The 16363-nt window shown below is 36.8% G+C and overlaps 3 protein-coding genes across 3 annotated transcripts; 2 read left to right on the forward strand and 1 right to left on the reverse strand.

Moving 5' to 3' along the window:
• Positions 1-1347: 1347 nt before the first annotated feature.
• uqcrh (ubiquinol-cytochrome c reductase hinge protein) lies at positions 1348-3521 on the reverse strand. Its single transcript, XM_014969332.2, has 4 exons — positions 3373-3521; positions 3045-3065; positions 1942-2103; positions 1348-1574 (listed from the first exon to the last, which is right to left on the reverse strand). Exons 1-4 carry the CDS (start codon positions 3415-3417, stop codon positions 1542-1544), a joined length of 261 nt encoding a protein of 86 aa, XP_014824818.1. The 5' UTR covers positions 3418-3521; the 3' UTR covers positions 1348-1541.
• Positions 3522-4316: 795 nt separating this feature from the next.
• LOC106904842 (cytochrome P450 2J6-like) lies at positions 4317-8254 on the forward strand. The gene is made up of 9 exons (XM_014969331.2): positions 4317-4625; positions 4702-4864; positions 5126-5275; positions 5357-5517; positions 5815-5991; positions 6220-6361; positions 6488-6675; positions 6754-6895; positions 7550-8254. Exons 1-9 carry the CDS (start codon positions 4422-4424, stop codon positions 7723-7725), a joined length of 1503 nt encoding a protein of 500 aa, XP_014824817.1. The 5' UTR covers positions 4317-4421; the 3' UTR covers positions 7726-8254.
• A 1269-nt stretch (positions 8255-9523) lies between these two features.
• LOC106904840 (ubiquitin carboxyl-terminal hydrolase 12-like) lies at positions 9524-15339 on the forward strand. The gene is made up of 17 exons (XM_088004949.1): positions 9524-9698; positions 9858-9913; positions 10123-10183; positions 10278-10348; positions 10446-10577; positions 10751-10855; positions 12299-12386; positions 12563-12774; positions 12908-13039; positions 13686-13809; positions 13912-14063; positions 14161-14260; positions 14344-14420; positions 14555-14678; positions 14782-14842; positions 14932-15089; positions 15238-15339. Exons 1-17 carry the CDS (start codon positions 9669-9671, stop codon positions 15262-15264), a joined length of 1710 nt encoding a protein of 569 aa, XP_087861075.1. The 5' UTR covers positions 9524-9668; the 3' UTR covers positions 15265-15339.
• Positions 15340-16363: the final 1024 nt, after the last annotated feature.

A 16363-nucleotide genomic window follows, 5' to 3' on the forward strand; every position in this document is an offset into this window, starting at 1 on the left:
TGTATTTATATAGGATTTAACTCTTTCCAGCAGGGGGCGCAACTACTGCATTCAATAACGGATTGTGAAAATGGGGAGTTGGAGGCACAATTAAATAATAAATAGATGAGTCGGAGAAATATATTTACATGAAAGACGATTAACGTTATAAATTCAGAAAAAATAATAATGCCATTTTAATGTTTTGAAATCTTAAGTATTTTCCCAAACAGATTATTGTGATAGGTAAGCTTTTCACAATAAAAGTCACATAAGATTAACGACAGGTGATTGGTCTATACCTAAACCGCTGAGCAGGTTAACCAATCAGATGTTTGGATTTGAGAAACTATTTTCTTTCACAATTTAGTATTTCACTAAATACTAAAATAATTATAAATGGTTTTTAATGAATTCAAATTTAAAATGACAATTATTTGTGTACTTCATGAATTGACATCTTCATAGTTAGATGTAAAATACCCATGGTAGAATAAATTTACCAGATATTAATTTTATCAATATGTGGGAGTAGTATTAAATGTTTGAGAGCCCAGCACAGTCCTGAAACTGATCGTCTGTGCAGGTAGCTCAACATTAGGGCAATGGTAAGGAGCCCTTCCATCCTCAGAGACATGAAACCAAAAGCTGAATTATCAAAAATACCATGGAAGAAGATGGTCAGCAATTATAAGGGTTTCATTCTTGTAATGCTAAAAAAGGCTTTTGCACTGATTATTGACAAGAATATACATTTTTTTTTACATGTGATCCTTCTGCTATATTGAAATTTAAAACAGGCACATTATTTTTATTTCTTGGTCTTATTTTTTGGGTGATTTCTGAGTCACTCAATCTTGACTGTATCAAAATATATTTTATTACTGATTGCATCAAAACTTTCAAATACAAAAATATTCATTTGGTTACAGGATTTTGAACTTTTGATCCTTGATAGAAAAGAGTTGTGGGGTTTTTTTTTATTTCCAAGTCTTTTGTGTTTTGAATGTTTTCCTTTTGTATGACTAGTATATTTTTAACGTTTGGTCTTTCGTTTGGCATCCTATGATCAATAATAATTCTGTTGTTTTATATTAGACAAACACTAAAGCCCTTAAGGAACATAATACTGCTTGTATTACATCAGGTGAAAACATTTAAAACCTTTTACGGAAAACTTTTGATGAGTTCATTATTGTATAGAAATCGCTAATCACATTGACCTTTTCTCAAAAGTCAAGAGCAACCTGCTAATAATCCCTATTGTTGGTTGCATAATCAAGAAATTTTGAGATGACATATACATAAGGTCATACACACAAATTATGTTAACATGCATAACATTGGCAAAAAAGTACACATGTAGAATTTGTGTTTCTAAGTCACTTTATTGACATATTGAACCACAATAAACTGTTGAACATTTTTTTTCATATACTTAAGATAACATACATTTTAACATTACAACATGCAGCAATACATGGACGAGTTTGAAACCCCGTCGTCCTGGTAATACAATTTTTGAAGAATGTTGTCAGTGAGTGGTCCAGCCAAGACGGACTTCATTTGACAGAATGGAACAGTTTGTGAGACACCTATAGAGAGAGGAGGCAGAAAATTTAGTCTGAACAATAAAGCTATACTCATTGCAAGGAACACATAACTTTCTTAAACGATTTGAAGGAAATAAATCATCCATTACAAGAATGTCTGTAAGGCAGAAGGGTCTTGTTCTGGCAGAATGATTCAGCCTCTACACTTTCATCTCCTCTAATTACCTCAATCTATTTTAACCTTTAACCATTGCTTCATTTACTTTCTCTTGGAAGAAGGAAGGCAAAACTTGAATCGCTTTGTTTTGGTGAAAGCCACAGACTGACATTAGTCATACTAAAATTCCAACTTAAGGATTAAGCCAATGTATTCATTTTATTTAATCATCTTGCTGGTCAATGTACTTACGCAATGGTCCCGAGCATGGAGGAAGTCAAACAATTCCTCAGTACAATCCTCCTGTGTCTGGGACCGAGAGCCAACTCTGGTCTCGCACAGCTCCAAACGTTCCCGGGTGTGAACGCAGTGCTTTGTCTCCTCACACTTCTGACGCAAGGTTTCAAGAGGGTCCTGTAACAACAGTGTATATAAATCTGGAGCATTTCATAATTGTACAGATGTTAGCATTTACTTCTTTCCTTGATGCAACAAGGAAGTCGGGATCAAATCAATTGGAATTTTAATTGATAGAAATTATATGCTTTTTTTTGTACTGCAATTAAATTCTAATTAGGTAATCCACTATTGGCTTGGTGTTAAAACAAGCTATGCAATGCTAGCTATAATCAATTATTAGTGATTAAGCCTCAAAGCATCGAACTGGCGCATTGAATATAATATATCACGGACAAAGATTAGGGACTGTGAAAAGTTTAAAGCTTCAACCGAGACCACGCCTCAATAGCTAGGTGTCCAGACCCCCTGTAGGAAGCAAACAGCGTGGAACAAGGGGCTGGTTTTTACCAAGATAACCTTGGTGCAGCAGTATTATCCGAAAATCATGTAAATGCCGGTATCTACTATGAGCCTGTTCTGCAAGAACATCTTCCAAATCGTCAAGCTCGAGTGAAAGGAGGAGAGCGCGATCCGCACCGACGATGCTATTAGAGCGCGATCCCGGCCGCGCGCCTTTTTCAGTATCGTAACTATAAAGCTGTCTGTTATCATTGGTTTCGAAAAAAAAAATCTATCTATGATAAATAAATAAATGAGGCGTAGTTAATTTGCGACGCAATTAGTTTATTTATATATAAAAATATTTCAGTTATGGCTATCAGAAAAACCATGTAATTAAACGTAATAAATGCCAGTGACAAGGCTATTTCTGGTGGAATATATGGAGGTCTCTCTGTACGAAGGCAGCAAAAATATAAACAATAAAGCAGATAATCCTATCTCTATGTGTTTGTTTATGCCTTCGCGCATGGTAAATAAATACATTTTAAAAAGGTCTGAAAATCCTAAGTGGCACTTAGATAAAAACAACTCAAAGATAAATGCTGCTGACTCACCACCATCTCCTCCTCTTCCTCCTGAAACAGACAGAATCAAATCAATGGCATCATTCACTTCCATTCATCACCTAACATTTTTGTCCAGATCTGCAAACCTTTCTCTATAATAAATACATTTTTCAGAGACGTCCAGTTTATACTCGTATTGGCCTAGAATGTTTTCGCATCAATGAGCCCGAACTTAATATTAAGTAAAGGGCACTAATATCAGCGTTAGCATTGGCTAACGTTGATGTTAGCATTGAAGCTAGCTATCTTGGCTGTGGATAGCTACATTTGTACAAAAAGTCATCAGCGATGTTCTTAATAAGAAATTATTACTAACATCCTCGGGTTCTCCCTTCACGACTGTCTTCTGCCCGAAAACCATATTTGAATGTTGTATTCTTGATTGCCTGTCAAAGGACACCTCAGGTCAAATCAACTAGCCGGCGGTTGTTGAAAACAAACACTACGTTTCCGGTTCCGGTATTTTCAAAACAAACTTTCAGTGCTTCTTGGTTGTTTACTTAATTATTATTATTATTTAGTGAAATCAGTCAGCAATAAACTAAATAGATTCACAGGGACATACACATTATTTACAGTCAACTTTTAAAATTATTCTTCGGCAAAAAAAAAGAAAAAAAAAAAAGCAAGCATACATGGTCAAGAACAAGCTTACTGCTGCCATCGTGCGTTATAAAGTGGTACTACAGTAGCAAATATTATGAGTGACAATGGAGTGAAATTATGAGTGAAATTGTTTTGAAGGGAAGTAAAACTATGAAGTGTTTAAACTAAGTATTGTTTTTATAATAATCTAGTAAATATTAAGAAAAATCATAGAGAATGTGGTTTGTTTATTCATAATTCATTGCATTTATAACGCTTACAAAACTTTGAATGCTTCTTGTCAATCTCTGAGCATCTTGCAAGACACCTCTGCTGAATTGCACACAAGCTGGGTTCCTGGTTCTTCTGCCTTTTCATCATGACATGCTTAGACCTAAAAACAACTCACTAGAGAAATGATGACTAAACCTTCTTAGACAAGGGAACTTTGAAGCTGGAGATTTGACTTCACAGCAAAAATCTGAATCCACTCTCTCTATGAACTCTACATTTTTGATCGACAATAAAAAATGAAATTTTATTCTAAGTCAATACATACATTAAAGTTAATCAATTACTACAGTGTGACACCTTTACTTTCTACATAAAGCACATAGAGATCAGAGTCCGATGTAATGAGTCATTTATTTCCACAGAGTCAACACATAATGATCTGTACCTTTACGGACAGTACAGAGCAGAAAGTTTTCTTCTTCACACAATATAATCTTTTTTACTTGGAAACAAGTTAAAATCTTACTGACCGTCCACGTTGGCAGAATGAATTTGTTTTTTTCCATATTTGGTTTCTTTGTTGATTGGGATTTAAAGAGTCTGCTGCTGTTTGCAGTGGTTTTCATCATCACTGCGGATTATGTTAAAAACCGCCGACCACTTGGCTTCCCTCCAGGACCCAGAGCTCTACCAATTGTGGGAAACATATTTACATGGGACCAAAGCAAGCCCCATGAGAAGCTGATTGAGGTATGGAATAATCTTAGACTGTAACCAAACAGTGCTAGTTTAACAAGTATTATTTGTTTGTTTCCCTCTTACCCAGCTGGCAAGGACTTATGGAGATGTATACAGTCTAAGATTTGGTCAGAACTGGGCAGTGGTGTTAAATGGATTTGATGCTTTGAAGGAAGGTTTGGTTGTAAATGGAGACAGCATGGTGGACCGCCCCGAACTTGCTTTGCAGGACGAAATAGGAGGCGGATTAGGTAGGATAAGGATCCTTAAAATTAGGCATGAATGAGCACAATTGCAATTCTTAATACTCACCAAAAACATGTGTATATTATGTGTTGTAAAATTGGATCAAATAAATACAAAGCATTCATCAAAGGTTCACAAATAATAATAATAATAATAATAATAATAATAATAATAATAATAATAATGATGATGATGATGATGATGATGATGATTATCACTATTATTAGTAATAGTAGTAGTAATATTACCTTTTTCTTTGTCATCAGGTGTTATATTCAGCAATGGAAACATTTGGAAACAGCAGAGACGCTTTGCACTTTCAACCCTCAAATACTTTGGGTTCGGGAAGAAGTCTCTTGAGCCTGTCATCCTGGATGAATTCACACATTGCGCAGAAGAGATCCGAGGGTATAAAGGTAACCCATTTAGCGTTCGGAGACAGTTTCACAAGGGTCAGCTGCTCAATTTACTTGACATTTTTTTGCTAAATTCTGAAGGAAAGCCTGTGAATCCACACCTCGTCATCAACAATGCCGTCTCCAACATCATCTGCCAGCTGGTCTTTGGTCACCGCTTTGAGTACGGGGATGAGAAGTTCATGAAACTGATGCTGCTGTTTGACAAGGCACTCCAGATTGAAGCTTCCATTTGGGCACAGGTACTTCGTTTTAAAGCTGCTGATGAAATGCAAATGTTACCTACCAAGACTGAGTACATGTAACACATTCTAGTTAGTAGTAGTAATCATACGAGTGGTAATATGTTACTAATACGTATATGCAATTGCACATGCTGTAAGTGTGCCTACAGCTGCAGGGATGAACACGAGAAAGAGAAAATAGTGTTGTAACATTTTAATGATGGTCAGCAAAAGTCAGCTATAACGTCTACCACTTCCTATTAGTCCTGATATTAATTAGCTCAGTCTGTCCTTTCAATCTATTCTTCTGTTCAGCTCTACAATTCCTTTACTCTGCTGATGAGATTGTTGCCAGGTCCACATCAGACCGTCAAGCAGATCTGGGACGACGTGAAGAAGTTCATAGGAGAAGAGCTGAACCAGCACAAGAAGAACTGGGATCCTTCAAACAGCAAAGATTACATCGACTGCTACCTGCAGGAGATTGAAACGGTGACTGATAAATACATTTGTTGTAGCAATCAGTCCTAGTGCAGGAGCACAGATCTACTTTTAAACGTGTCACCATAACTTTGAGCATTGCCAGACTGCAACCTGCAATTTAATCATGTTCCAGATTTCAAACAGCTCACTTGTACATTCCTAAAATTAAAGATACAAGTTTGATCTGGGTGGATGTTGCTGTACTCTTGTTGTTTTTTTCCCCACATATGTCCACAGAATAAACCGCAGAATGACAACACATTTGATGAAGAAAATTTGATCATGTGTGTCCTGGATCTGTTTGTGGCTGGATCGGAAACCACATCCACCACCCTGCGATGGGCATTTCTCTACATGGCTAAATACCCTGAAATCCAAGGTGCAAAAACTCATCCAAATAATGATCCATTAGTAACGCACAAACACCCTAAGTCCCTGAGTTTCTATGTTGCTGAGTTTCTGAAAGTTACATCCAACAACCTGAATGTGAATTTTATTTGCACAGAGAAGGTCCAAGCAGAGATAGACAGAGTAATCGGACAGTCCAGACAGCCGTCTATGGAGGATCGTACCAACCTTCCCTACACAGATGCCGTAATCCACGAGATCCTCAGGATGGGCAACATAGCCCCTCTCGCCTTGCCACACTCTACCAACAAAGAAGTCCAGCTAGGAGGTTACACCATCCCAAAGGTAACTTCCCAAAAGGCTGTAGTGAAATTTTATGTTACAACCCTTATGGTGTAAATACTTTCATTTCATATTCAACAGGAAGTGCTGATAATCCCGAATCTAGCTTCAGTGCTGTTTGATAGGAAAGAATGGGAAACACCTTTCACCTTTAACCCGGGACACTTCCTGAACCAGGAGGGCAAGTTTGCAAAAAAAACAGCTTTCATCCCTTTCTCTGCTGGTAAGAAGTCTAAACAGCCACATATTGTGTTTCATACCCTATAATGCATGTTATAGGGCATTTTATACCCTATAACATGCATTATCTTTTTTTACAAGCACAAACCTCAATGTTTCTTATTGGAATTCCTATATGACAGATTGACAAATATGGCATATTATTGTAAATAAATATATATATTTTGTGTAGTCATATTTAAATGTAGAAATGTCAAAAGTGGTGTGCATTTTCATTCAGCCCCTTTTACTGGGATAACCATTATTAAAAATATATGCAAAAAAGGTGAAGACAGTGAATACAGGTTAAAGCTGTGAAGAGGTTTAAAGCAGGGTTAGGTTTTATCCTAAACTCTCAACAATTCATAGCAAACTATCCGCCCATCACCTACAAATGGAAAAATTACAGCACAACTGCAAAGTTGTAAAGACATGTTTGCCCAACCCATTATTCAGATACTTAATTGCTGCTCAAGCATCCTCAAAGATCATTCGATGATTGTACTTTTCATCATGCACTAAGTTTGTATGTTTTATAATTTATATTGCTGGAAACTGAGAAGGGCATAAATGTTCCGTAGAGTGATTTGGGTTTTCTATTAATTTTAGAAGATTGTGTACTGACACCAGCACCGCCTCTCTAATTTTTCTGTCTCAGGAAAGCGTGTGTGTCTGGGAGAAAACCTGGCCAGGATGGAACTTTTCCTCTTTTTCACATCCTTCATGCAGCACTTCACTTTCTCAATGCCGGCTGGAGTAAAGGTTGTGATGGATTACCGTGCAGGAGTCACTCTGGCACCAAAACCATATGAAATATGCATAACACCACGCTAAGATCACGTTTTCATTATTTTAAAGAAACGCAGGAGCAAAAAACATACCTGCCATCCCCTCCTCCCCACAATCATCCCTACACAAGTCAGAGTAGTCAATTTCTGCTGCATACTGTGATTTTTTTTTGAAAATGCAAAACAAATCAATGACTACACCTAGGCTTTCAGAGACCACAAGCAACTCTTCTGTTCAAAGATAAAAAAAAAAGACAGACGTTTTATGAATGTAAAGGTAGAAAAACAAAAACATTAACGTATGTTTCAGAGAGAGAAGATCCAAGTGAAGGAGAAGCCCGTCAGCATTTTTCAGAGAAATTAATAGGAACATGGCAGTACAGAAAGGTTTGCATAGCTGCTTCATTGCAACAGATCTAAAGGAGTCAATATTTAACATTAATTAAGTATTCATATTAATACAGTGTGTTTTGCTTATTTTGGTTTTGCAGTTTTAAATTGCTTGCTTGTTGTGATTTGAAGCTCTACTGTTCTCCTCCCAGAAGATATTAAAAATGTATTTGCTTTACTTTGAACTGAACCCACTACTTTACTGCATTAATGTCTGTTCTCCATTTCTTTTAATTTTAATTTATTGTATTAATCTTCATTTTAGTTTATGTCTTAAGCTTTGTTCAGGGTAATTCATGATGCTTTCAAAAAAAACAGGCAATAAGACGCATTAGAAACACATAATACTTTGGAAATTTTGATTTTAGAAAATAAAAAATTAAGTGCCATATAAAAGTAACATTATGTGGAAATACAAACATATGCTAAATGGTACATAACAGAAACAGATGGAGGGAATCTTTCCGTTTACTTGTGGTAAACAGAAAGATTTGCAGTTCAGATTTCAACAGACCAACATTTTCTACCAAGTAGGTTTTCACGGAGTTGGTTTCAGGAAGGAAGGTATAAAGAGCACCTTCCTTATGGTCCAGGTTTAATTATGGTCCAGGAAACACTGAGTGAACAGGTATCTGATGATCTCAGTGATGTACATTTTTTATACCTGGCCAGTACCTCTGAAATACATTTAGGCCAAAATTCATTAAGTGCTTTGTAATCCACTGAAACAATTTCACATTTACAAATCTTGAGCAAGGTCTTTCTTTTCAGTCCTCTTTTTTTTTTTTTTTTGCCTTCAACTTTTCGTGCAGAAACAATGAGCCTAGCTCAGCATGCTGGCTCTGTCCTGTTGTGTCAATACCACCAACGGATGAATACATATAGATTTGGCCCAGCTCTGAATTAGAAAAATGACCTAAAATTGTGTTTTTTAGACCCAGCAGTTTAAAAAAAACTGCATACGTTACCATGGTTACTGACCCTGGTAAGTGAAGCAGCTTCAAGATTGATTTTATTGAAATTCCCGAACTGATTCAGACTGACTCACTAATCCTGCTACATCCCCCTCAATAAGAGTCGGATGTTTTTAGCATGTATTGAAAAGCATACTTTGGCCCTTTCTGGAAAAAAATCTGCAATAGCTGAAATTATCCCTTGGTAATCTATTTAGGCAATTACTGTCAAATACTAGAATTTTCACCTAAATGAAGTGCTTATAAATCCAAACCACCCAAGCATGGAATAACACAAATTCAGCACTGTTGGTCATTCGAATGAAGCCCAGAATTATACCAGATCTATGTTTGTCCGGTTTATGCCCATTAATGAATAAAATATTGATTACAAAATCAAGCAAGACCACTGTATGACTAAATGAGGAGAAACTGTTGACAATATGTGTTTATTTTTGAACCGCGTTGGCAGGTCGTTACAGCCTGGAGAGATTCCACATGATGTCACTCGGATGAATTTTCTGCAGTCGGTGAATGTCTAAACAAATATCTGCAAACTCTCTTTCGACGTTGCATAATGGAGAAGTACTTGCTTGAATCGACCAGGAGCTACTAGCTATGTTGCTCAGCAGCACAGAGTGCGAAGATGTTTTGCATCCCCTTTAAACGACGGAAGGTATAGACCTGATTCCAGGTGTTGATTATCTGCTGATTTGACTTAAATCCCTGATTTACACTTGATTTGATCTGAATTCATTTGTACTTGTTGCAACTTTTTTTTGTGACAAGATAAGATTATCCTAGTTACAAACCTGTTTTCGCAACTTTTAAACAGAAAAAACGTCAAACGGATGCATGTGGAGATGATAAAATCTCTTCTCTGCAGAACAGGTAGTACTTAATGTATTATGACAATCCTAACTTATTCTCTGATGATTTTTCATGTTATTTCATTTTCCTGCAAATAAAAAAAAATACTTTTAGCATTTTATGACCATCTTGACTTGTTCAATTTTATAATTAAAATGTGAAATTCACTGTCCATTGTTCTTAGGAGACCAAATACATTCACCTATTTAACCTTTTATTGCTAATATCAGCTTGCAGACAAATGCACCATTTCCCAAAACCTCCTGGTGGCTCTGTGTTCCTTATAAGAAGGTATGTTTGCCAGAGCACATACATCACACAGAAATGGTTGTAAGTTATGAGACTCACCACTGTCTGACGAAGTTCATGTGTTCTGAAGAAAAAGAAAAATAAGACCCATTTCGATCAAGATGTTGTCGAGTTTTCAATTTCGTCAGCCTCAGTGACAGAAAAGAGGTAAAATACAATTTCAGTCAAGTTTTAATTTTAATCATTTGTAATTCTATTGGTGCTATTGCAGTGTATGCTGACTCATGTTTCCTTTTGTCACTAGCTCCAGCACAAAGTCACAGGATGCAGAAGTTAGTGTCGGGGTCTGGGTATATCCTTCTTCTGACAGTACTCTATCTACTTATAATGATTATGAGACTCCAGATTCGGTCCAATCACGCTTCACCGAAAAAACGTATGAATCTGTTTAAGTTATTTTCTCCAGATTCAATTAATTTAAAAGGAAACTTGACAAAAAAAAATGCTCAGCTGATGTTGAGTTATTTTTCTATCATCCTCAGAGTGAATTGATAACTTTGTATCTTGGTTTCTGGACATACTCAGTTTTTTGTATATTTTCTTCATCAGAACAAAATCCACTGAGGAACTGGAAAGTAGTGAAGACAAGGATCTGGATAGTTCTCCTGCAAATTCCACAGAAAGAGCGATCCACACTGCAATACCAAGACACCAGTGATGTCTAGTTTAACAAAAATACTTCATTTGCAATATATTTACATAGCCTATATATATATATATATATATATATATATATATATATATATATATATATATATATATATATATATATATATATATATATATATATATATATATATATATACATATACATATGAAGTCCAGTGATTCTTGAGAATAGGGACAAAACAGGTCCTATGGATAAAGCACCAAAAACACCAAATTGTGTATATTTTGTGTAAAATATACACAAAACATATTTTTTTAAAATATCTGACTCAACTAACCTGGGTCATGTGAGCACAACACTGTATATTTTTCTTGTGTTTGCTGAATATTGTTTTATTTTAAACATTGTAGTTGGTGGATGATGCCTGCAAAATCCCTTGTCCAGGAGCAGAACTCAACACATTATAATAGTTTAAAACAATTAAAGAAATACCAAAATTATATATTATGACAATTAAGTATAAGTAGTCATATAAATAATTATAAAAGTATCGATAAATTTAATTAAAAATAATTTTTAGATATTTCCCAACTCCCATTGAAATTTGTCCCTAGTTTTTGTCAACACCGTCAGAAATGAAAAGAATGTAAAAAAAAAAAAAAAAAAATCAGGCATTATTGGGGGGCACCAGAACTTCTGAGGACCCCATGACGTAGTCTTTTCTCTTCCTTTGCTAGGAGGGCTAGTTAGCTCTGGTTAGCTTAAGTTATTCTTTAGTTTTTTCTTCTGTTTTATTCCTAAGTTGTTTGTCACAACCATGATGAGTCAACTCCATAACTGACAATTTACAAAACTTTGATGAAATTTTGTGAAATAAAAGTTTAATTTTGGTATAATGTAAAGATTTCATGGACCTGATGAGCTACAATATGGCCTCCTTCAGAATAACATCATATAAATTGAGGTAGTTTGGCATTTCGTCAACTCTGTCAGATGTCAACTCCATCAGAGTTTTTGTGATTCTTTCAGTGAAATTGTTGTCAAATCTTACTTAATTGTGCAATTAATTCATTTTAATGTATTTTACATAAATTGCATTACTTCACAATGATCAAGTTTTTCATTTTACTCAGTTTGTCCCCACCTTCAGTTCTGTGTCAACTCCGTCATAAAAATATCACTAATGGGGTATTTTAAAAATCATTTTGTATTTATTTTTGTCAGATGGTGATGACAAAGTTCTGGGCCAGGTCGATTAAAAATGTAATTTAAAAAAAAAATTGCAACTGGGAGCCTGGACCTTAGCATCTTTACATTTCCTCAACATTATTTGTCATATTTGCATACATAAGGTTGAGAAATAATTTTTAAAAAATATGGGAAAATGAAAACCCATTTTGTCCCTATTCTCAAGAATCACAGTCTATGTTTTATCATTCTAATATTCTAATGTTTAATTTGATATCTTTTTTTTTTTTAATCTGAAGAGACAAAGTCAGGGAAGTACCAAATAGGGAGCTTAGGAGAAAGAAACATCCTTCTAGAGTAGCAAGAGAAACTGAGAATGACACAAAGGTGAATGTGCCACCTGGTTTTATTGAGGAACGTTTGTTTTATATTAGAGTATATACTTAGCAAAGCCAAATGTTAATTGCACTTATTGATGATCGAGTGACTAACACAGAAAACATTACAGTTTGTTCGGTTTTTAGTGCATCTAACTGTTTTACTGTATTTCTCCATCAATAAAGAGAGTCTCTTCAACTGAGAGCGTAGAAGTCATATGTCCTGGGCCTTCCCCTGGATCCGTCACAGATGTCTCAGTTACTGAGGTTAATGAAATTCAGCCACAAGTCTCACCTGAGTTCAACATTTTTATCCCTGACTCCAATAGCTACAACAACCTGAATCTATATTTAGGGATCAGAGAAACTGGACCAAATGAGGATTTAGACTGCCTTGGGTAGGCATAAGTGCAAGCATCAAAAAATATGATGAAAGTTTATAAAAGCCTCTCCTCTAAATCTGCCATTCTACATGCTGAAAATGAAATCCGTGGCCTTACTCTGCTTCTATGTCTTGTTTTGCGTTTTAAGGTTACCCAACCTGGGACTGACTTGCTACATCAACTCTATCCTACAAAGCCTTCTCACCCTGAGATGCTTCGTTCAAGAGCTCCACAACCAGCTACCCGTGTGGAGTTCTCACCCCAAATCCCAGCTCTTCAGGTCCAGAAAATCACAGACACCAACAGATTACAAATGTCTAAAATGTCAAGAACTGTGCAGTTTTATACACTTCCAATAATATTCATACCCCTTAAAATTTCTGACAATTTGCCACGCTACAAATACCACGTTCAGTGTATTGTATGTTTTTTTGTGTGTGCTAAGCCAACACAAGTACATAATTGGGAATTTGAGGGAAATATATACATTGTTTGCACCCTCTTTACTCTGTTAACAAAGATATAAGACTTGAGATGTGTCAAGCTGATGGAAAAATACCTCCCCCAAAATTGCAGCTCTATTTACACTAAAATTGTTCCACAAAGTACTAATCCATGGTGCTCCAATATAACTGCATGACATACTTTTTAAAATTTTTATTTGAGAAAAATGTAAAAACCATGTTTGATTTCCCTTCTGCTTTACAATTATTCAATGCTTTGCACTAAAACTCATAGAAGGTTGCTTTATAATACAACAGAACTATGAAGAATTTCAAGGGGGATGAATACTTAGACACTGGTATAAGTTGGATTGAAACTGGTTGTTAATTAGTGTGACAATAAGCTGTTCAGTGGGGTGATGGATGGTGTATTTATTTTAAATCAATTTAAAAAAAAATACTCTTTACATCTATTCTCACCAGAGCAATTCTAGACACTGAAGTCTCCTGCTTCTCCGACATAAAAGAGGAGAAAAAAGCGGTTCTGTCCTTCTTTAAAAAGACCGTCGCCGAGTTTAATTCAAGCTTTGATGATGATGGACAGAAAGTTAGTGTAACACTGATCCATAATGGCCGGCAGAGTGTCAGTCTTTTAAAGCTTTGCTTCAGAAGACACGGTTTGAACCATTTCTTTGGGTTTCCGGAGTAGGACGCCTCCGAGTTCCTCATCTGTGTTCTGGACATAATGAGGTCCCTGTCGCACGACATGCACGCGAGAGCGTCGGACTTGGGCTTGACCTACAAATGCCCTGTCGCTGAGCACATTGCACTGCAGATGATGAGCACCAGAACCTGCATGGGGTACGGATGCATGCGCTCCAGTTGCACTGCTGACTTGTAAAGTCTCGAGGATGTAAAATAACTACGATTGTTTTTTTAAGTCCATTGTCCGTTTCAGATGCGGTGATCAGTCCCACACGGTGGAGGACTTCGTCAGCCTCAGCCTGGATCTGGTCCCACGCGGATCAGTGAACCAGTGTCTACAGGAGTACCTCAGGGCACGTGCACATATTGCATTTTGCATGTCAAAATGTTGGCTATTTTATGAGCGATTTAAGTCAATTCCTATTTTCTTCCATAGGAGGGCCATTTAGAACACATGTGCCATTGTGGAGTGAAGGACTCATCAGTGCAGAGCTCATTCCTCACTCTTCCAAAGTAGGTTACACACAACCACGCCGTAATCAGTGCCAACCAGTTGTTCCAGGAGGAGCATTTCTTTCTTCCTTTTTTTTCTTTTCCATTTCAGTTTGAGATCTAATCATCTCTAATCTATTTCTTCTTCCTCTCAGCGTGCTGATCCTGCACCTGAAGCGCTTTAAATTCACCAGGTCAAATGCAGTGAAGAAGATAAAAAAGCCCGTCGCTCTGTCGAGAGAACTTGTGGTGAGAGAAGAGTTCACAGCCACAAAAAATGTAAGGAAATTCGAAACGCGGAAGCACATTAAGGAACAGGCGGCAGAAATTATGAACCGGCGCATGTCCTTGAAGCGTATTTAAGCACTTTGATGTTTTGTAGACAGCGACTTATTATTTTTTGGTGAGCGTCGTCAGCCACATAGGGTCCAAAGCTGACAGCGGTAAGTGTAGATCTGAGGCTCTGTTCTTCTGCCACATTTGCAGGGTTTTTTTTTCTCCCAAGGCTGAAAAGTTTGCCCTTTTCTTTCAGGCCATTACATCTGCGACGGCATTCACAGGAGGCAGAATATGGACATTACAGACGACTCTTGGCTGACTTACGATGATGCGCACGTCAGCCAGACAACAGAAGAAGAGGTCTGCTTGTGGCGGGAGCGAAACGCCTTCCTGCTCTTCTATGAAAAAGAAGTAAGAAACGTATTCCTTGAGTACTGTTTATCAGCTACAGTTTCCTGCCATCTTCTCATTATTAACCAGCACTATTTATAGAAGCTTATGCAGATGTGCAGTGTACTTAAAAGCAAGAAATCTGAATGTGTCTGTATTCTTTTTTCAGGCCCTTGAAGAAATAAAAGGCCGGTGACCAGGGCTGCAGTGGACCTGGCAGAAACTCCTGTATTCTTTTAATGCTATTAAACTGCATCTTAAGTACCCACAATGTGCATTTTTCCCTTCTATTTTATTAATATAAAGCGGAAGTGGAGATACACACCACATAATGGACTCTGTGTTCAGCACCTAAGATTTCTGACTCTCTTAAGTCACTCTGGGGTTTCACATGACAATAAATAACATATAGGTTTCAAAGGTGTGACAATGAAGGCAATCTTGAATGGGGCTTTTTCCAAAAAGAGGCATTTTTTTAAGCATAGATGATTTCATAGTCAGTTTATGCAGGGCTGTAAATCACAATTTTACTGATTAAGGGGAAAAGGCTGCCCTAATGAACTCTATGCTTCCTACAAGCTTAATAGCTGGTTGTGAACCCCTTGATGGCAACAGCAACCAGGCAATAACTTATTACAATCAGACTTTCAAGTCACTGCAGGCCACTCTTCATTCCAGAATTAAATTTAACTCAATGTCGTTAAGTGTGGCCTTTGAGTAGGCCACTCCAAAACCCTCATTTATGTTTTTTTCTTCTTTTGGAATCTGTTCAGATGAGGAACTGGTTGGTGTTCTTTGAATCGCTCTCTCGCTTCATAGCCTATTAAGTAGACCGAGTTCATTATTAAAGCAGCCTCAGACTTTCACACTATCAACACTTTATTTGACTGTTGCAATGATAATCTCTGTTTACATTTCAAACATTGTCTCATGGCAGATTAAATGGGTTGCACAGCTGCTAAAAGTTCAAACTGTCTCAAGTCAACAGTCTTCAGAGTATTTCCCCAAATATTGTAGGTATCATTTGAATGTTTTTTGGTAATTGGAAGACACATAATTATATCACTGCAGCTTTCAAGCTTTGCCCTGTTGTGCTTTGTAACCCCTATAATTAATACACGTATTTCTTTCAATCTGCACTCTGACTTACTGTGAAAACTGTCTGCAATCACAGACAATCCCAGAAGACGTCAGAGTACGAGGATCGGGGGGGGAAGGGGTGTCGTCATTCCTTTCACATTAGCTGCTGATTGCTCTACCGCCATAATGATGACAACTCAAGGTGACCATCATTG

This window comes from Poecilia mexicana, unplaced genomic scaffold (assembly GCF_051168715.1).
Source record: "Poecilia mexicana isolate PSO_F unplaced genomic scaffold, ASM5116871v1 scaffold_4, whole genome shotgun sequence".
Classification (NCBI taxonomy): domain Eukaryota; kingdom Metazoa; phylum Chordata; class Actinopteri; order Cyprinodontiformes; family Poeciliidae; genus Poecilia; species Poecilia mexicana.